Source organism: Oncorhynchus gorbuscha, linkage group LG04, assembly GCF_021184085.1.
Source record: "Oncorhynchus gorbuscha isolate QuinsamMale2020 ecotype Even-year linkage group LG04, OgorEven_v1.0, whole genome shotgun sequence".
Lineage (NCBI taxonomy): Eukaryota > Metazoa > Chordata > Actinopteri > Salmoniformes > Salmonidae > Oncorhynchus > Oncorhynchus gorbuscha.
Window position 1 is genome coordinate 77,536,725 of NC_060176.1, and position 21,558 is coordinate 77,558,282.

The window sequence follows — 21,558 nt, forward strand, 5'->3', positions numbered from 1 at the left end:
CAAGGTATACATCTGTCGTTCTGCCCCTGAACAGGCAGTTAACCCACTGTTCCTAGACCAGTTAACCCACTGTTCCTAGACCAGTTAACCCACTGTTCCTAGACCAGTTAACCCACTGTTCCTAGACCAGTTAACCCACTGTTCCTAGACCAGTTAACCCACTGTTCCTAGACCAGTTAACCCACTGTTCCTAGACCAGTTAACCCACTGTTCCTAGACCAGTTAACCCACTGTTCCTAGACCAGTTAACCCACTGTTCCTAGACCAGTTAACCCACTGTTCCTAGGCCAGTTAACCCACTGTTCCTAGACCAGTTAACCCACTATTCCTAGGCCAGTTAACCCACTGTTCCTAGACCAGTTAACCCACTGTTCCTAGACCAGTTAACCCACTGTTCCTAGACCAGTTAACCCACTGTTCCTAGACCAGTTAACCCACTGTTCCTAGGCCAGTTAACCCACTGTTCCTAGACCAGTTAACCCACTATTCCTAGGCCAGTTAACCCACTGTTCCTAGACCAGTTAACCCACTATTCCTAGACCAGTTAACCCACTATTCCTAGGCCAGTTAACCCACTGTTCCTAGACCAGTTAACCCACTATTCCTAGACCAGTTAACCCACTGTTCCTAGACCAGTTAACCCACTGTTCCTAGACCAGTTAACCCACTATTCCTAGACCAGTTAACCCACTGTTCCTAGACCAGTTAACCCACTGTTCCTAGACCAGTTAACCCACTGTTCCTAGACCAGTTAACCCACTGTTCCTAGACCAGTTAACCCACTGTTCCTAGACCAGTTAACCCACTGTTCCTAGACCAGTTAACCCACTGTTCCTAGACCAGTTAACCCACTATTCCTAGACCAGTTAACCCACTGTTCCTAGGCCAGTTAACCCACTGTTCCTAGACCAGTTAACCCACTATTCCTAGACCAGTTAACCCACTGTTCCTAGACCAGTTAACCCACTATTCCTAGGCCGTCATTGAAAATAAAAATGTGTTCTTAACTGACGTTCTTAGTTAAATAAAGATAAAATGGTGTATTGCTGCAGAATTCTGCAGTAGCCATGATGGTTGAGTGCCTTGAATTCTCAATAAATCACAGATAGTGTCACCAGCAAAGCACCAGCACTGCTTCATGTTGGGAACCACACATGTGGAGATCATCTGTTCACCTACTCTGCGCCTCCCAAAGACATGGTGGTTGGAACCAAAAATCTCAAATTTGGACTCATCAGACCAAAGGACAGATTTACAACAGTCTAATGTCCATTGATTGTGTTTCTTGGCCAAGGCAAGTCTCTTCTTCTTAATGGTGTCCTTTAGTAGTGGTTTCTTTGCATCATTTCGACCATGAAGATCTGATTCACGCAGTCTCCTCTGAACAGTTGATGTTGATATGTGTCTGTTACTTGAACTCTGTGAAGCATTTATATGGGCTGCAATCTGAGGTGCAGTTAACTCTAATGACCTTAATCTCCGCAGCAGTGGTAACTCTGGGTCTTCCTTTCCTGTGGCGGTCCTCATGAGAGCTAGTTTCATCCCTTGATGGTTTTTGCGACTGCACTTGAAGAAACTTTCAATGTTCTTGAAATGTTCCGTATTGACTGACCTGCCAAATAGGGCTATCTTCTGTAAACCAATCCTACCTTGTCCCAATACAACTGATTGGCTCAAACACATTAAGAAGGAAATAAATTCCATAAATGATCTTTTAACAAGGCACACCTGTTAATTGAAATGCATTCCAGGTGACCAATTCATGAAGCTGGTTGAGAGAATGCCAAGAGTGTGCAAAGCTGTCACGCAAAGGGTAGCTACTTTGAAGAATCTCAAATATAAAATATATGTTGATTTGTTTTTTGGGTTACTACATGATTCCATATGTGTTTTTTCATAGTTTTGATGTCTTCACTATTATTCTACAATGTAGAAAATACTCAAAAGGTAATAAAAAGCCTTGAATGAGTAGGTGTGTCCAAACTTCTGACTGGTACTGGATATATCCAACCACCCAAAAGGCACTTAGCATGTGGAAGGGCAAAAGGCCCGGTGCTCAGGCACAGGTGGTGTCTGCAAACCAGTTGTACCAATATGTGGCCATAGTCACCTCATACCAGTCGTAACACTGCCATACATACCCTGACCTCTCTCTCTCTCTCTCTCTCTCTCTCTCTCTCAATGTCTCTGCCCCCCTCCCGCACCCTCATCTGTATTCATTCCTTACTTCCTTAACCCCAGCATTGCTCCCCCACAGTACAGTACTATTTTCAGTGCCAAAGACAGGCTGAATCCAGCAGGCTGTGTCTCATCCAGCAGGCTGTGTCTGTCTCATCCAGCAGGCTGTCTCATCCAGCAGGCTGTCTCATCCAGCAGGCTGTGTCTCATCCAGCAGGCTGTGTCTCATCCAGCAGGCTGTGTCTCATCCAGCAGGCTGTGTCTGTCTCATCCAGCAGGCTGTGCCTCATCCAGCAGGCTGTCTCATCCAGCAGGCTGTGTCTCATCCAGCAGGCTGTGTCTCATCCAGCAGGCTGTGTCTCATCCAGCAGGCTGTGTCTTATCCAGCAGGCTGTGTCTCATCCAGCAGGCTGTGTCATCCAGCAGGCTGTCTCATCCAGCAGGGTGTGTCTCATCCAGCAGGCTGTGCCTCATCCAGCAGGCTGTGTCTCATCCAGCAGGCTGTGTCTCATCAAGCAGGCTGTGTCTGTCTCATCCAGCAGGCTGTGCCTCATCCAGCAGGCTGTCTCATCCAGCAGGCTGTCTCATCCAGCAGGCTGTGTCTCATCCAGCAGGCTGTGTCTCATCCAGCAGGCTGTGTCTCATCCAGCAGGCTGTGTCTCATCCAGCAGGCTGTGTCTCATCCAGCAGGCTGTGCCTCATCCAGCAGGCTGTTAACCAGCAGGCTGTGTCTCATCCAGCAGGCTGTGTCTCATCCAGGAGTTCACATTATTCCTAGGAGTTAACCCACTATTCCTAGAACCCTGTTAACCCACTGATTCCTAGACCAGTTAACCCACTCATTCCTAGACCAGTTAACCCACTGTTCCTAGACCAGTTAACCTCATCCAGCAGGCTGTAACTCATCCAGCAGGCTGTTCATCCAGCAAGTTCTGTGTCTTATCCAGCAGGCTGTGCCTAATCCCAGGCTGTTCTCATCCAGCAGGCTGTGTCTCATCCCACTGTTCCTAGACCAGTTAACCCACTGTTCTCATCCAGACCTGTTCACCCAGCAGGCTGTGTCTTATCCAGCAGGCTGTGCCTCATCCAGCAGGCTTGTCTCATCCCAGGCTGTCTCATCCAGCAGGCTGTCATCCAGCAAGCTTAACCAGCAGGCTGTTCCTCATCCAGTTAACCTGTTCTCATCCAGACCAGTTCATCCACTGTTCCTAGGCTGTGTTAATCCAGCAGGCTGTGTCCATCCAGCAGGCTGTCTCATCCAGCAGGCTGTGTCTCATCCAGCAACCCACTGTTCCTCATCCAGCAGGCTGTTAACCAGCACTGTTCATCCAGCAGGCTGTCTCATCCAGCAGGCTGTTCTCTCCAGAGGCTGTTCTCATCCAGCAGGCTGTGCCTCATCCAGCAGGCTGTTCATCCAGCAGGCTGTTCTCATCCAGCAGGCTGTTCTCATCCAGCAGGCTGTGTCTCACCAGCAGGCTGTGCCTCATCCAGCAGGCTGTCTTATCCAGCAGGCTGTCTCATCCAGCAGGCTGTGTCTGTCTCATCCAGCAGGCTGTGTCTCATCCAGCAGGCTGTGTCTCATCCAGCAGGCTGTGTCTCATCCAGGAGTTCACATTATGTCTTCAGGAGGGACTTTTCCCCTCTTGTACAACTCCTGCTTTCTCCACACCTCTCTGATTCTCATCCAGTAGGCTGTGCCTCATCCAGGAGGCTGTCTCATCCAGCAGGCTGTGTCTTATCCAGCAGGCTGTCTCATCCAGCAGGCTGTGCCTCATCCAGGAGGCTGTCTCATCCAGCAGGCTGTGTCTTATCCAGCAGGCTGTCTCATCCAGCAGGCTGTGTCTCATCCAGCAGGCTGTGTCTCATCCAGCAGGCTGTCTCATCCAGCAGGCTGTGCCTCATCCAGCAGGCTGTGCCTCATCCAGCAGGATGTCTCATCCAGCAGGCTCTGTCTCATCCAGCAGGCTGTGCCTCATCCAGCAGGCTGTGTCTCATCCAGCAAGCTGTGTCTTATCCAGCAGGCTGTGCCTCATCCAGCAGGCTGTGTCTCATCCAGCAGGCTGTGTCTCATCCAGCAGGCTGTGTCTTATCCAGCAGGCTGTGTCTCATCCAGCAGGCTGTGTCTCATCCAGCAGGCTGTCTCATCCAGCAGGCTGTGTCTTATCCAGCAGGCTGTGCCTCATCCAGGGCTGTGTCAATCCAGCAGGCTGTCTCATCCAGCAGGCTGTCTCATCCAGCAAGCTGTCTCATCCAGCAGGCTGTGTCTCATCCAGCAGGCTGTCTCATCCAGCAGGCTGCGTCTCATCCAGCAGGCTGTGCCTCATCCAGCAGGCTGCGTCTCATCCAGCAGGCTGCGTCTCATCCAGCAGGCTGTGTCTCATCCAGCAGGCTGTGTCTCATCCAGCAGGCTGTCTCATCCAGCAGGCTGTGTCTCATCCAGCAGGCTGTGCCTCATCCAGCAGGCTGTCTCATCCAGCAGGCTGTCTCATCCAGCAGGCTGTGTCTCATCCAGCAGGCTGTGTCTCATCCAGCAGGCTGTGCCTCATCCAGCAGGCTGTCTCATCCAGCAGGCTGTGTCTCATCCAGCAGGCTGTGTCTCATCCAGCAGGCTGTGTCTCATCCAGCAGGCTGTGCCTCATCCAGCAGGCTGTCTTATCCAGCAGGCTGTGTCATCCAGCAGGCTGTGTCTGTCTCATCCAGCAGGCTGTGTCTCATCCAGCAGGCTGTGTCTCATCCAGCAGGCTGTGTCTTATCCAGGAGGCTGTGTCTCATCCAGCAGGCTGTGTCTTATCCAGCAGGCTGTCTCATCCAGCAAGCTGTGTCTTATCCAGCAGGCTGTGCCTCATCCAGCAGGCTGTGTCTCATCCAGCAGGCTGTGTCTCATCCAGCAGGCTGTGTCTTATCCAGCAGGCTGTGTCTCATCCAGCAGGCTGTGTCTCATCCAGCAGGCTGTCTCATCCAGCAGGCTGTGTCTTATCCAGCAGGCTGTGCCTCATCCAGCAGGCTGTGTCTCATCCAGCAGGCTGTCTCATCCAGCAGGCTGTCTCATCCAGCAAGCTGTCTCATCCAGCAGGCTGTGTCTCATCCAGCAGGCTGTCTCATCCAGCAGGCTGCGTCTCATCCAGCAGGCTGTGCCTCATCCAGCAGGCTGCGTCTCATCCAGCAGGCTGCGTCTCATCCAGCAGGCTGTGTCTCATCCAGCAGGCTGTGTCTCATCCAGCAGGCTGTCTCATCCAGCAGGCTGTGTCTCATCCAGCAGGCTGTGCCTCATCCAGCAGGCTGTCTCATCCAGCAGGCTGTCTCATCCAGCAGGCTGTCTCATCCAGCAGGCTGTGTCTCATCCAGCAGGCTGTGTCTCATCCAGCAGGCTGTGCCTCATCCAGCAGGCTGTGTCTCATCCAGCAGGCTGTGTCTCATCCAGCAGGCTGTGCCTCATCCAGCAGGCTGTCTCATCCAGCAGGCTGTGTCTCATCCAGCAGGCTGTGTCTCATCCAGCAGGCTGTGCCTCATCCAGCAGGCTGTGTCTCATCCAGCAGGCTGTGTCTCATCCAGCAGGCTGTGCCTCATCCAGCAGGCTGTGTCTCATCCAGCAGGCTGTGTCTCATCCAGCAGGGTGTGTCTCATCCAGCAGGCTGTGTCTCATCCAGCAGGGTGTGTCTCATCCAGCAGGCTGTGTCTCATCCAGCAAGCTGTGTCTCATCCAGGAGTTCACATTATGTCTTCAGGAGGGACTTTTCCCTCTTGTACAACTTCTGCTTTCTCCACACCTCTCTGATTCTCTCTCTCTCTGTCTCTCTCACCATCTGTCACTCTCTGATTCTCTTTCTCTCCAGCATTTATCTCTCTCTGATATTCTATATCTTTCCATCTCACTCTGTCTCTCTCTATGTCTGTCTCTATATCTCCTCCAGCCACAGCTCATCCTAGCATATACTGTATCAGAACAGCTTGTGAGGGGTGTCTTGTTTCCCTCATTCATTCATTTACTTGTGGCTAAATTCATTTGAAGGAGGAGAGGTCAGGTGCCCTGACATCCATCAGCGCCCTCCAGGGAGAGGTAATGAAACGCTGCACACAGGGTTGGAAAAAACAGCTGTGATGTGTCAGAGATCAGAACACAGGCAATTGCAAAGGTCAAGGATTGGGGGTGCATGGGCCGTGAATCATATCTGTGTTGGGTATTGAAAATGGCCCTCGCATCAATTTGAGGCAGCTTTGTTCTTTTTCCAGCCTCTGGAAGCAGTCAGAGAATGTGTCTCAAATGACACCCTATTCCCTGAAGTGCACTATGGGCCCTTTCAATAGTAGTGCACTATGGGCCCTTTCAAAAGTAGTGCACTATGGGCCCTTTCAAAAGTAGTGCACTATGGGCCCTTTCAAAAGTAGTGCACTATGGGCCCTTTCAAAAGTAGTGCACTATAGGCCCTTTCAAAAGTAGTGCACTATGGGCCCTTTCAAAACTAGTGCACTATGGGCCCTTTCAAAACTAGTGCACTATGGGCCCTTTCAAAAGTAGTGCGTTATGGGCCCTTTCAAATGTAGTGCGTTATGGGCCCTTTCAAAAGTAGTGCACTAGGGGCCCTTTCAAAAGTAGTGCACTATGGGCCCTTTCAAAAGTAGTGCACTATAGGCCCTTTCAAAAGTAGTGCACTATGGGCCCTTTCAAAAGTAGTGCGTTATGGGCCCTTTCAAAAGTAGTGCGTTATGGGCCCTTTCAAAAGTAGTGCACTATGGGCCCTTTCAAAAGTAGTGCACTATGGGCCCTTTCAAAAGTAGTGCACTATGGGCCCTTTCAAAAGTAGTGCACTATGGGCCCTTTCAAACGTAGTGAACTATGGGCCCTTTCAAAAGTAGTGCACTATGGGCCCTTTCAAAAGTAGTGCACTATGGGCCCTTTCAAAAGTAGTGCACTATGGGCCCTTTCAAAAGTAGTGCACTATGGGCCCTTTCAAAAGTAGTGCACTATGGGCCCTCGTCAAAAGTAGGGCACTTATGGGCCCTAGTCAAAAGTATTGTACTACGGGCCCTGGTCAAAAGTAGTTTACTGTAGGGAGTAGGGTGTCATTAGAGATGCACCCAGAAGCCTGACACACATCATTCATTTTTATCCTCGTTCATTTACACGACGACTTTGTGGGACGTGATTGTAACAAATAGTTTGCTGTGCTCCGTTCACAGCGTCTTAGATCGACCTGCTAAATCAAACTAGATGAAAAACTATTTGCGCTCCTGTGGCTCGTCTGGTAGAGCATGGCGGTTTTCATTCCCGTTGGAGGCTTCCTATACAGATATGGATGCACGCCTGACTGGAAGTTTCTATGGATCAAAGCAACGGCATATATTAATATTATTATATGAATCTACTTGTAAAGTACGAGAAGAGTAAGGTCAATTGTAGTTTCATCGTACCTCATAATCACACTATCTTCTGTTTTTATAGAGCGGTGTGGATCATCAGCTCATTCCAACCCAGAGAGTATTCATTTAGGACGGGGTGATTACCGTATTCAATTGTACCCCTTGAGTTGGCAGAAAAGGCACAGTCACAGTGACGACTGGAATTCTAACTCACTGGTCATTTCTCCAACTCGCCAGCTTAAGCAAACCAAACTAACCTGTAGCAACGCCTTCTTAAGAGCTACATTCAGTAGGTTAATAGACAGACAACTACACTGCCTTCACACCCCTTGACATTTCCCTAATTTTTTATTGTGTTACAAGGAGGGATTACGATCTACATAAAATACTCAATGTCAAATTGGAAGAAACATTTTAACAATTATAAAAAATGTAATGAACAAAAAAAAGCCCCAATATATCTTGATTAGATAAGTTATTCAATCCCCCTGAGTCAATACATGTTAGAATCACCTTTGGCAGCGGTTACAACTGTGGGTGTTTCTGGGTAATTCTCTAAGAGCTTTGCACACCTGGATTGTACAATATTTGCCCAATAGTCTTTTTAAAATTCTTCAACCTCTGTCAAGTTTGTTGTTGATCATTGCTAGAAAGTCATTTTCAAGTCTTGCCATAGATTTTCAAGCCGATTTAAGTTAAAACTGTTTCGCGGCCACTCAGGAACATTCATTGTTGTCTTGGTAAGCAACTCCAGTGTATTTTTGGCCTTGTGTTTTAGGTTATTGTCCTGCTGAAACATCAATGTGTCTCCTAGTGTCTTGTGGAAAGAAGACTGAACCAGGTTTTCCTCTGGGATTTTGCCTGTGCTTAGGTCTATTTTGTTTAATTTCATCCTAAACTCCATAGTCCTTGCCTATGACAAGCATACCCATAACATGATGCAGCAACCACCATGCTTGAAAATATGAAGAGTGGTACTCAGTAATGTGTTGTATTGGATATGCCCCAAACATAACGCTTTGTATTCAGGAAGTGTATCTCTTTGCCACATATTTTTTGCAGTATCACTAAAAGTACCTTGTTGCTAACAGGATGCATGTTTTGGAATATTTTATTCTGTACAGGCTTCCTTCTTTTCACTCTGTCATTTAGGTTAGTATTGTGGAGTATCTATAATGTTGTAGATCCATCCTCAGTTTTCTCCTATCACATCAATTAAATTCTGTAACTGTTTTAAAATCATAATTGACCTCATGGTGAAATCCCTGAGTGGTTTCCTTCCTCTCTGGCAACTGAGTTAGGAAGGACACCTGCATTGTAGTGACTGTGGGTGTTGATTGACTGTCCAAATGTAATTAATAACTTCACCATGATCAAAGGAATATTCAGCATCTGATTTTATTTTTTCATTTTTACAAATCTAACAATGGGTGCTCTTCTTTGCGAGCCGTTGGAAAACCCCACTGGTCTTTGTGATTGAATCTGTGTTAAAAATTCACTACTCGATTGAGGGACCTTACACATAATTGTATGTGTGGGGTACAGAGATGCTAACCACTATTATTGCACACAGAGTGAGTCCATGCAACTTATTATGTGATTTGTTAAGCACATTTTTACTCCTGAACTTATTAAGGCTCGCCATAACAAAGGGGTGGACTAATTATTGACCAAAGACATTGCAGCTTTGCATTTTGTATTATTTCAAACATTCCACTTTGACATTATGCGCTAATGTGTGTAGATCATTGACACACAATCTCAATTTAATTCCATTTTAAATTCAGGCTGCAACACAACACAATGTGGAATAAGTCAAAGGACTGTTGTATATCGGCATCTGTCTCATAAAGACCGTAGATTCTGTAGACAACCAGACATATTTGCGTCTGTTAAGCCAACACATCTGTTTATGCTATCCCGATGCAGTGGAAATACAAATAAATACTAATAAAGGAAGCATTATGCAACATCTTTTGGAGATCTTTTATGTTTTTGTTTATGGAGCCTCTTGCCTGATGTTCTGCTTGATGCCTCCATACAGGTTGGAGGGCTCCTTTTACGAGATGATGCAGGTGGAGTTTGAGATGGACAACATCATCAACCTACAGTCTACCCAGACCATCCAGTGGCAGATCGAGTATCCCTCCACAGGCACACAGGCAGAGGCCGTCTCCCACCTCTACATCAGCCAGAGAGACATCCAGGGCATCGTACCCCTGGCCGAGGTAAATGGGAACTAGGAGGACAACATGGGGCAGGACAGGTCATTTAAACAGCGATCTAGAACGTCCGTGTGCTGGGGATTCTTTGGAAGCCATTTTATTTTAAATCAGCATTAGAGCTCTCCTCAGTCAAGTCAATGAACATCCATGATTTGAAGACCAGGAAGAAAAGCCCCCCTCCTTGAAATGTCAGAGATGCATATTGACTACTCGTTGATTCCCCAGGGCCATGCAGATACCCTCCATCTGTCACCTACTCCTTCTCCCCCTCAGAAGAACAAACAAACTGGCATGTTCTTTCATTTTGACTTAATAAGCAGCTTTGTCCTCCATCCCACTTCCTGGAGGCTCTAAACTTCTGAAATGTCAGGCCTTGTACCACCCTCCTGCTCTGCACAGCACCCCTGCTACCCCCCTTCCTGTCCCCTGTCTACAATAGGCTGGAAGGGGTCAGAGGTGACATGCAGATCAGTAAGAGGGCCTGAGGAAAGATGGATCCCTCTCCCTGAGGGAAGACGGATCCCTCTGCCTGGGCTGGACGGATCCCTCTGCCTGGGGTGGATGGATCCCTCTGCCTGGGCTGGATGGATCCCTCTGCCTGGGCTGGATGGATCCCTCTGCCTGATGGATCCCTCTGCCTGGGCTGGACGGATCCCTCTGCCTGGGCTGGATGGATCCCTCTGCCTGGGCTGGATGGATCCCTCTGCCTGGGCTGGATGGATCCCTCTGCCTGGGCTGGATGGATCCCTCTGCCTGGGCTGGAATGGTCCCTCTGCCTGGGCTGGACGGATCCCTCTGCCTGGGCTGGATGGATCCCTCTGCCTGGGCTGGAATGGTCCCTCTGCCTGAGCTGGAATAGTCCCTCTGCCTGGGCTGGAATGGTCCCTCTGCCTGGGCTGGAATGGTCCCTCTGCCTGAGCTGGAATGGTCCCTCTGCCTGGGCTGGAATGGTCCCTCTGCCTGGGCTGGACTGATCCCTCTGCCTGGGCTGGATGGATCCCCTCTGCCTGGGCTGGATGGATCCATCTGCCTGGGCTGGATGGATCCATCTGCCTGGGCTGGACGGATCCCTCTCCATGGGGGGCCCATGTCTCAGAGCACCTTCTTTTGGGGGGTTAGAGTTCTAGGTTAAGGTTAAGATCGATGTACATTCTTTCCCTATTCCAGTTCACACACCTGATTCAACTTATCAAGGGCTTGCTTATTAGTTGACCAGTTTAATTGGGTGTAAGTGGAGCGGCTGGCAGTGCTCGGGTGGAGGTTTGGGAAATGCTGCTCTACAGGAAGTTATGAATTTAAGGATTATTATAATAGTTTGTAATTATTGTGAAGTGTATGGATTTAGATTAAGATCCAATAACCTAGTATGGTGTAATGCTAATTTACCAGAGGTGGTTTAAAATTATTATTATTTTGATTTTTTTTTAAATGGATCAACTAGTTAGATAAACTTTATGGATCAACTAGTTAGATTGTAGATTCCATCAATGTAATTGGGCGGCAGCGTAGCCTAGTGGTTAGAGTTTTGGACTAGTAACCGGAAGGTTGCGAGTTCAAACCCCCGAGCTGACAAGGTACAAATCTGTCGTTCTGCCCCTGAACAGGCAGTTAACCCACTGTTCCCAGGCTGTCATTGAAAATAAGAATGTGTTCTTAACTGACTTGCCTGGTTAAATAAAGGTAAAATTAAATTATTTCCAATCCCCTGTATATTTTTTGGTAAATATATAGTACCAGTCAAAACTTTGGACACACTTACTCATTCAAGGGTTTTTCTTTCTTTTTTAAAACTATTTTCTACATTGTAGAATAATAGTGATGACATCAAGACTATGAAATAACAGATATCATATGGAATCATGTAGTAACAAATCAAAATATATTTTAGATTTGAGATTCTTCAATGTATCCACCCTTTGCCTTGATGACAGCTTTGCACACGCTTGACCTTCTCTCAACCAGCTTCATAAGTGCTTTTCCAACAGTCTTGAAGTAGTTTGCACATATGCTGAGCACTTGTTGACTGCATTTCCTTGACTCTGCGGTGTAATACTTCTATACCAGAGGTGTTTTAAAATTATTATTAGTTTGATATTTTTCTTCAGGACCATATCTCAGACTGGCCAATGAAAATAAAATATTAAAATGGGGAAAAGAACACAGACACTGGACAGAGGAACTCTGCCTAAAAGGCCAGCATCTTCACTGTTAACTTTGAGACTGGTGTTTTGTGGGTACTGTTTAATGAAGCTGCCAGTTGAGGACTTGTGAGGCATCCGTTTCTCAAACTAGACACTCTAATGTACTTGTCCTCTTGCTCAGTTGTGCAACGGGGCCTCCCACTCCTCTATCTGAGCAAGAGGACAAGTCCGAAAGTGGCCAAAAGTTTTGAGAATGACACAAATATGAATTTTCACAAAGTTTGCTTCTTCAGTGTCTTTAGATATTTTTGTCAGATGTTACTATGGAATACTGAAGGATAAATACAAGCATTTCATAAGTGTCAAAGGCTTTTATTGACAGTTACATGAAGTTGACGCAGAGTCAATATTTGCAGTGTTGACCCTTCGTTTTCAAGACCTCTGTAATCGGCGCTGGCATGCTGTCAATTAACATCTTTGCCACATCCTGACTGATGGCAGCCCATTGTTGCATAATCAATGCTTGGAGTTTGTCAGAATTTGTGGGGTTTTGTTTGTCCACCCGCCTCTTGAGGATTGACCACAAGTTCTCAATGGGATTAAGGTCTAGGGAGTTTCCTGGCCGTGGACCCAAAATATTCATGTTTTGTTCCCTGAGCCACTTAGTTATCACTTTTGCCTTATGACAAGGTGCTCCATCATGCTGGAAAAGGCATTGTTCGTCACCAAACTGTTCCTGGATGGTTGGGAGAAGTTGCTCTCGGATGATGTGTTGGTACCATTCATTATTCATGGCTGGGTTCTTATGCAAAATTGTGAGTGAGCCCACTCCCTTGGCTGAGAAGCAACCCCACACATGAATGATCTCAGGATGCTTTAATGTTGGAATGACACAGGACTGATGGTAGCGCTCACCTTGTCTTCTCCGGACAAGCTTTTTTCCGGATGCCCCAAACAATCGGAAAGGGGATTCATCAGAGAAAATGACTTTACCCCAGTCCTCAGCAGTCCAATCCCTTTACCTTTTGCAGAATATCAGTCTGTCCCTGATGCTTTTCCTGGAGAGAAATAGCTTCTTTGCTGTCCTTCTTGACACCAGGCCATCCTCCAAAAGTCTTCGCCTCACTGTGCGTGCAGATGCACTCATACCTGCCTGCTGCCATTCCTGAGCAAGCTCTGTACTGGTGGTGCCCCGATCCCGCAGGTGAATCAACTTTAGGAGACGGTCCTGGCGCTTGCTGGACTTTCTTGGGCATCCTGAAGCCTTCTTCACAACAATTGAACCACTCTCCTTGAAGTTCTTGATGTTCTGATAAATGGTTGATTTAGGTGCAATCTTACTGGCAGCAACATCCTTGCCTGTGAAGCCCTTTTTGTGCAAAGCAATGATCACAGCACTTGTTTCCTTGCAGGTAACCATGGTTGATAGAGGAAGAACAATGATTCCAAGCACCACCCTCCTTTTGAAGCTTCCAGTATGTCATTCGAACTCAATCAGCATGACAGAGTGATCTCCAGCCTTATCTTAGTCAACACTCACACCTGTGTTAACGAGAGAATCACTGACATGATGCCAGTTGGTCCTTTTGTGGCAGGCCTGAAATGCAGTGGAAATGTTTTGGGGGGATTAGGTTCATTTGCATGGTAAATAGGGACTTTGCAATTAATTGCAATTAATCTGGATCACTCTTCATAACATTCTGGTGTATATGCAAATTGCCATCATACAAACTGAGGCAGCAGACTTTGTGAAAATTAATATTTGTGTCATTCTCAAAACATTTGGCCGTGACTGTACACAGCGTTGTACAAGATATTTAGTTTCTTGGCAATTTCTCTCATGGAATAGCCTGCATTTCTCAGAACAAGAATAGACTGATGAGTTACAGAAGAAAGTTATTTGTTTCTGGCCATCTTGAGCCTGTAATTGAACCCACAAATGCTGATGCTCCAGATACTCAACTAGTCTAAAGAAGGACAGTTGTATTGCTTCTTTAATGAGGACAACAGTTTTCAGCTGTGCTAACATATTTGCAAAATTAGTTTCTAATGATCAATTAGCCTTTTAAAATTATAAACTTGGATTAGCTAACACAATGTGCCATTGGAACACAGGAGCGATGGTTGCTGATAATGGGCCTCTGTACGCCTATGTAGATATTCCATTAAAAAATGAGCCGTTTCCTGCTACAATAGTAATTTACAACATTAACAATGTCTACACTGTATTTCTGATCAATTTATGTTATTTTAATGGTCAAAAAATGTACTTTTCTTTCAAAAACAAGGGCATTTCTAGGTGACTCGAAATGTTTGAATGGTACTGTATATACAGTGCATACATAAAAACAGAAATACCTTATTTACATAAGTATTCAGACCCTTTGTTATGAGACTCGAAATTGAGCACAGGTACATCCTGTTTCCATTGATCATCATTGAGATGTTTCTACAAATTGATTGGAGTCCACCTGTGGTGCATTCAATTGATAGGACATGATTTGGAAAGGCACACACCTGTCTAAGGTCCCACAGTTGGCAGTCCATGTCAGAGCAAAAACCAAGCCATGAGGTTGAAGGAATTGTCCGTAGAGCTCAGAGACAGGATTGTGTAGAGGCACAGATTTTATTTTACATTTTTATTTCACCTTTATTTAACCTCGCTGGGATATGTGGGATGCTAGCGTTATCTGACCAAAAGCCAGAGCCAGAGAACACGCAGAGCGCTAAATTCAAATAAATTACTATACGAATCAAACTTTCAAGAAATCACACATGCAAGATAGCAAATTAAAGCTACACTTGTTGTGAATCCAGCCAACATGTCAAATTACAAAAAGGCTTTTTGGCGAAAGCAAACGATGCTATTATCTGAGGATAGCACCATAGTAAACAAAGAGAGAAAAGCATATTTCAACCCTGCAGGCGCGACACAAAACGCAGAAATAAAAATATAATTCATGCCTTACCTTTGACAAGCTTCTTTTGTTGGCACTCCAATATGTCCCATAAACATCACAAATGGTCCTTTTGTTCGATTAAGTCCGTTGATTCAGTGGGGCAAAAAAGTATTTAGTCAGCCACCAATTGTGCAAGTTCTCCCACTTAAAAAGGTGAGAGAGGCCTGTAATTTTCATCATAGGTACACTTCAACTATGACAGAAAATCACATTGTAGGATTTTTAATGAATTTATTTGCAAATTATGGTGGAAAATAAGTATTTAGTCACCTACAAACAAGCAAGATTTCTGGCTCTCACAGACCTGTAACTTCTTCTTTAAGAGGCTCCTCTGTCCTCCACTCGTTATCTGTATTAATCACACCTGTTTTAACTTGTTATCAGTATAAAAGACACCTGTCCACAACCTCAAACAGTCACACTCCATATTCCACTATGGCCAAGACCAAAGAGCTGTCAAAGGACACCAGAAACAAAATTGTAGACCTGCACCAGGCTGGGAAGACTGAATCTGCAATAGGTAAGCAGCTTGGCTTGAGGAAATCAACTGTGGGAGCAATTATTAGGAAATGGAAGACATACAAGACCACTGATAATCTCCCTCGATCTGGGGCTCCACGCAAGATCTCACCCCGTTGGGTCAAAATGATCACAAGAACGGTGAGCAAAAATCCCAGAAGCACATGGAGGGGCCTAGTGAATGACCTGCAGAGAGCTGGGACCAAAGTAACAAAGCCTACCATCAGTAACACACTACGCCGCCAGGGACTCAAATCCTGCAGTGCCAGACGTGTCCCCCTTTATGATTGCTTTGAGGCAAGCAACACTGAAGCATGCATGAGAGCACCAGGTGTTCCGGTTGACTGTGTGATCACGCTCTCCAAAGCCGATGGGAGCAAGACCTTTAAACAGGTCAACATTCACCAAGCTGCGGGGCCAGACGGATTACCAGGACGTTTACTCAAAGCATGAGAAGATTATCTTCACTAACAATTTCATCCTCTCCCTGAGCTAGTTTGTAATACCTACATGTTTCAAGCAGTCCACCATAGATCCTGTGCCCAAGAAAGTGAAGGTAAACTGCCTAAATGATTCCCGCCCCGTAGCACTCATGTCCGTTGCCATGAAGTGCTTTGATAGGCTGGTCATGGCTCACATCAACACCATCATCCCGGAAACCCTAGACCCACTCCTAGACCTACTCCTAGAACCACTCCTAGACCCACTCCTAGACCTACTCCTAGACCCACTCCTAGACCCACTCCTAGACCCACTCCTAGACCTACTCCTAGACCCACTCCTAGACCCACTCCTAGACCCACTCCTAGACCCAGTCCTAGACCCACTCCTAGACCCACTCCTAGACCCACTCCTAGACCCACTCCTAGACCCACTCCTAGACCCACTAGACCCACTCCTAGACCCACTCCTAGACCCACTCCTAGACCCACTCCTAGACCCACTCCTAGACCCAGTCCTAGACCCACTCCTAGACCCAGTCCTAGACCCACTCCTAGACCCACTCCTAGACCCACTCCTAGACCCACTCCTAGACCCACTCCTAGACCCACTCCTACTCCTGTTATTTCATAGTTTGAATTCTTCACTTTTATTCTACAATGTAGAAAATAGTAAAAATAAAGAAAAACCCTTGAATGGAGGTGTGTCCAAAAATATATTTTCCTTCATTATTTTCCCATGAACAACAACACTTAGGCTTCTACTTCCAACTAATACATACCTTATCATTTTACGGACACAGTATATTTTACAATAGTTATATTTGGTTTGTTTTTTACTCCTATCCTTCCGTGACACTCAACCCCTCTCATCTATTTTTGAACACCATCCAGTTCTATTTCCCAGATTTCCCAGATATTTTTTAACTGTGCTGTTTCACAAAGTTCTGAACCTAGATACATTTTACAGACCTAGTATATTTGACATGAGTTATCTTGTTGTTATTAGTGGCCTAGTGGCGAGAGCGTTGGGCCAGTAACCGGAAGGTTTCTTGATCCGAATCCCTGAGCTGACAGGGTTGCAAGTTGAAATTAAAAGTTTTGAATCTGGCGTTGTTTTAGTTAGGAACTCCTCTCACCTGGTTGTCTAGGTCTTCATTGAACACGAATTGACAGGAAATAACTATAGCCAGCAGACACACGGCCCTCCAGGAATTTACTTTGACACCCCTGTCATATACAGTCCAGCCTACCTCATCCATTCACCCTTTTGTGCATGTGTCCACCATCTCTCCCTCCCATAGCCTCTAGCGCTAGCAGGCAAGCAGGTAATTCTATGGTCTGTCCTGATGGATTTCAAAGTGCTGGAGGAGGCTCAGTTTACAGGCTGTCAGGTCTCAGAGAGGGGTCAGTGTGAGAGGTCACAAGATGAAAGACAGCCAATTGCTGTATAAGGAGAGGTCACCAAATGAAAGGTGGATAATCAGGACATGTGCTCTGTCTGCCTCTGAGTCATCACATGGTCAGGTCAGATAGTGGCCTGTGTGGGGAAACACACTCACGACTTTTGGGTTGTTTGGAGGGAAAGATCCAGATTGGATTCACCCACATGTCTGTCTGTCTGTGAATCATCACTTTGCAGTATATCGTCCCTTTGTTATTCCGTAATGGTGAAAATGATGTGACATTATTTCAGTCCTCCTCCATGTCATGCTTTTGGTCATCGTGATGCTTTGCTACACAGTGAACACCTCTTTTGAAAATATGGATTATTAGGTGCAATTTGTCTTGCACAGTGAAGGCTTTTTTATAGACAAAAGGAGGCTCCTAAAAGCAGATTATTTGGCTGCTTTTTGGGATTTTTGGCTTGAAAGACCACAATAAATTGGATCAGTAATGCGCTTCCTTTATCTTCAAAGTACGATCATTACTGGGCTGTGTTGGGCTTGTTATGGGGCTTTTTCACCCCTCACTGCACTGTTTCTCTCTCTCTCTCTCTCTCTCTCTCTCTCTCTCTCTCTCTCTCTCTCTCTCTCTCTCTCTCTCTCTCTCTCTCTCTCTCTCTCTGTCTCTGTCTCTCTGTGTTTCTCTCTCTCTGTCTTTCTCTCTCTCTCTGTCTTTCTCTCTCCCTGTCTCTCTTTCTCTCCCTCTCCCTCAGAAGCTCTTTTCTCTTTTTTCCCTCCTCCCTTGTTCATTTTTTCTCCTTTCCATCCCTCAGATAGATACAGCTGTGTTTTTATACAGTTTAATTATTTCTCACTCTCTCTCTCGCTCGCTCTCTCTCTCTCTCGCTCTCTCTCTCTCTCTCTCTCTCTCTCTCTCTCTCTCTCTCTCTCTCTCTCTCTCTCTCTCTCTCTCTCTCTCTCTCTCTCTCTCTCTCTCTCTCTGTCTTAGTGTCTATCTCTCTATCTGTGTCTGTCTGTGTGTTAAATCCCAGCAGACAAGGCATGCACTCCAAGTCCCCGACACAAAATTAATTCTTAATTGGAACACTTGTTTATCTTTGTTCCTTGAAGATGCCAATGAGTTGCAGCAGAACCCAATGGGCTAAATACATCTGAGGAAGGGGGGGGGGGGGGGGTCTGTGTGAGGAAAGAAATTGCAATTGAAAAGTGACTCTGACTTAATTACAGATTGACTGTTTTCCATTTTCAGCGAGTGTGCTTTTTTTCTGTCTTCCCTGCCCAATTTGAACAGCTTGACTAAATAACTGCAGATTGTTTTCTTCGAGGGGATGACGAGAATAAGTAATTTCCCTCCAGTTATTAAGTCACTCCTGAAACACCAAATTGTGCATCTCTCACAGTGTTTTCAGAGAAAGCGAGACCTTAATTGCTTCCGATAGGTCATTAAATCTCAGACTTACACTCAGACACATTAGGATAGGAGCACACACTCCCATTTGGTAAAGAATCCCATTTAAAAAAAAGTCATCTTCTCACCTGTAAAAAGAAAGTTATGTTTTGTTTTTCCATAGCATCACTGGTGTCCCTCATGGCTTTTAAGCACTGGTGAAATTAGTGTTTCCATCACCAAGGAAAGAGTATCAACAACCGATGCATAATGACTATCGCTCCCTCTCCCACAGACTATCCATACTGACTCTATGCACATCCACAGGTCTCTACCCACTCAGACACAACCCACTCAGCTGCTAAAATGATTAGCCAAATACATTTAAACTAAATATTTCACAATTCCTGACATTTAATCTGAGTAAAAAATCCCTGTCTTAGGTCAGTTAGGATCACCACTTTATTTTAAGAATGTGAAATATCAGAATAATAGTAGAGAGAAGGATTTATTTCAGCTTTTATTTCTTTCATTACAATCCCAGTGGGTCAGAAGATTACACACACTCAATTAGTATTTGGTAGCATTGCCTTTAAATTGTTTAACTAGGGTCAAACGTTTCGGGTGGCCTTAAACAAGCTTCACACAATAAGTTGGGTGAATTTTGGCCCATTCCTCCTGACAGAGCTGGTGTAACTGAGTCAGGTTCGTAGGCCTCCTTGCTCACACACACTTTTTCAGTTCTGCCCACAAATCGTTTATAGGATTGAGGTCAGGGCTTTGTGATTTCCACTCCAATACCTTGACTTTGTTGTCCTTAAGCCATTTTTCCAAAACTTTGGAAGTTTTTTCGGGGCCATTGTCCATTTGGAAGACCCATTTGCGACCAAGCTTTAACTTCCTGATTAATGTCTTGAGATGTTGCTTCAATATATCCACATAATTGTCCTACCTCATGATGCCATCTATTTTGTGAAGTGCACAAAAGCACCCCCACAACATGATGCTGCCACCCCGTGCTTCACTGTTGGGATGGTTTTCTTCGGTTTGCAAGCCTCCTCCTTTTTTCTCCAAACATAACGATGGTCATTATGGCCAAACAGCTCTATATCTCAAAAAAGTATGATCTTTGTCCCCATGTGCAGTTGCAACCGTAGTCTGGCTTTTTTATGGCGGTTTTGGAGCAGTGGCTTCTTCCTTGCTGAGCCGGCCTTTCAGGTTATGTCGGTATAGGACTCGTTTTTACTGTGGATATAGATACTTTTGTACCTGTTTCCTCCAGCTACTTCACAATGTCCTTTGCTGTTGTTCTGGGATTGATTTGCACTTTACGCACCAAAGTACGTTCATCTCTACGAGACAGAACGTGTCTTCTTCCTGAGCGGTATGACAGCTACGTGGTCCCATGGTGTTTATACTTGCATACTATTGTTTGTACAAATGAACGTGGTACCTTCAGGCGTTTGGAAATTGCTCCCAAGGATGAACCAGAATTTTTTGGGCTGATTTCTTTAGATTTTCCCATTATGTCACACAAAGAGGCACTGAGTTTGAAGGTAGGCCTTGAAATACATCCACAGGTATACCTCCAATTGACTCAAATTATGTCAATTAGCCTATCAGAAGCTTTTAAAGGCATGACATAATTTTCTGTAATTTTCCAAGCTGTTTAAAGGCACAGTCAAATTAGTGTATGTAAACTTCTGACCCACTGGAATCGTGATACAGTGAGTTGTAAGTTAAATAATCTGTCTGTAAACAATTGTTGGAATAATTGCTTGTGTCATGCACAAAGCAGATGTCCTAACCAACTTTCCAAAACTATAGTTTGTTAACAAGTAATTTGTGGAGTGGTTGAAAATTAGTTTTAATGACTCCATCCTAAGTGTATGTAAACCTTCGTCTTCAACTGTATATATTTGACTGATTTTGGAGGTTATTTTGGCAATCAGTCATGTTAGATATCAGTTTGCAAACAATGTTAAAAATATATATTATTGAGTTAATAAAGCAGCATACGAACATGTTATGTTTCTTGGGCATGAATGCAGGTGTTTGAGCTTTGTGCTTTCTGTGGTGGAAGGGCAGCCAGTGAAAGCCTTTACGGGCTCAAATATCTGACCAATCAGCCTGTTACCAACCCTTCTATTTTACAGTAAATAAATTAACAACATACTTTTTTAGCAAGCTTATAGGGAAGGGCATTCAACACGCATGGATGATTGGCTGAGAGAAATTGGTAATAAAAAGTTTGTTGGAACTGTTTTGTTAGACTTCAGTGAGGCTCTTGACATTATCTATTAGAGTATGCTGCTGGAAAAACATGATGTGTTATGGCTTTACACCCTATATTGCGGATGGAGAGTTACCTGTCTAACAGAACACAGAGGGTGTTCTTTAATGATAACCTCCCCAACATAATCCAGGTAGAATCAGGCATTCCCCAGGGCAGCTGTCTAGGCCCCTTACTTTTTTCAATGTTTACTAATGACCTGCCACTGGCTCTGAGTCAAGCCTGTGTGTATATGTATGAGGATGACTCAACACTATACACATCAGGTACTAAAGCGAGTGAAATCACTACAACACTTAATTAACAAAGATTGTGTAGCAAGAAATCAGTTAGTCCTAAATATTTTCAAAAACTAAAAGCATTGTATTTGGGACAAATCATTCACTAAACCCGAAACCTAAAATAAATCTTGCAATGAATAATGTGGAAATTGAGCACGTTCAGGTGACTAAGCTGCTTGGAGTAACACTGGATTGTGAACTGTCATTATCAAAACATATTGATGCAACACTAGAGCTAAGATGGGGAGAAGTCTGTCCGTAATAAAGCGTTGCTCTTCCTTCTTAACAGCACTTTCAACTTGGCAGGTCCTACAGGCCCTACTTGTGTCAGACCTCGACTACTGCCCAGTCGCGTGGTCAGGTGCGACAA

The 21,558-nt window shown here is 45.3% G+C and overlaps 1 protein-coding gene across 1 annotated transcript in view; it reads left to right on the forward strand.

Annotated features, from left to right (window-relative positions):
• si:dkey-215k6.1 (transmembrane protein 132C) overlaps positions 1–21,558 on the forward strand; it is a 457,103-nt gene that overhangs the window by 334,965 nt on the left and 100,580 nt on the right. The window contains exon 4 of the mRNA XM_046348143.1: positions 9,581–9,764. Coding sequence (XP_046204099.1) covers positions 9,581–9,764 — 184 coding nt within the window. The remainder of the gene's footprint in view (positions 1–9,580; positions 9,765–21,558) is intronic.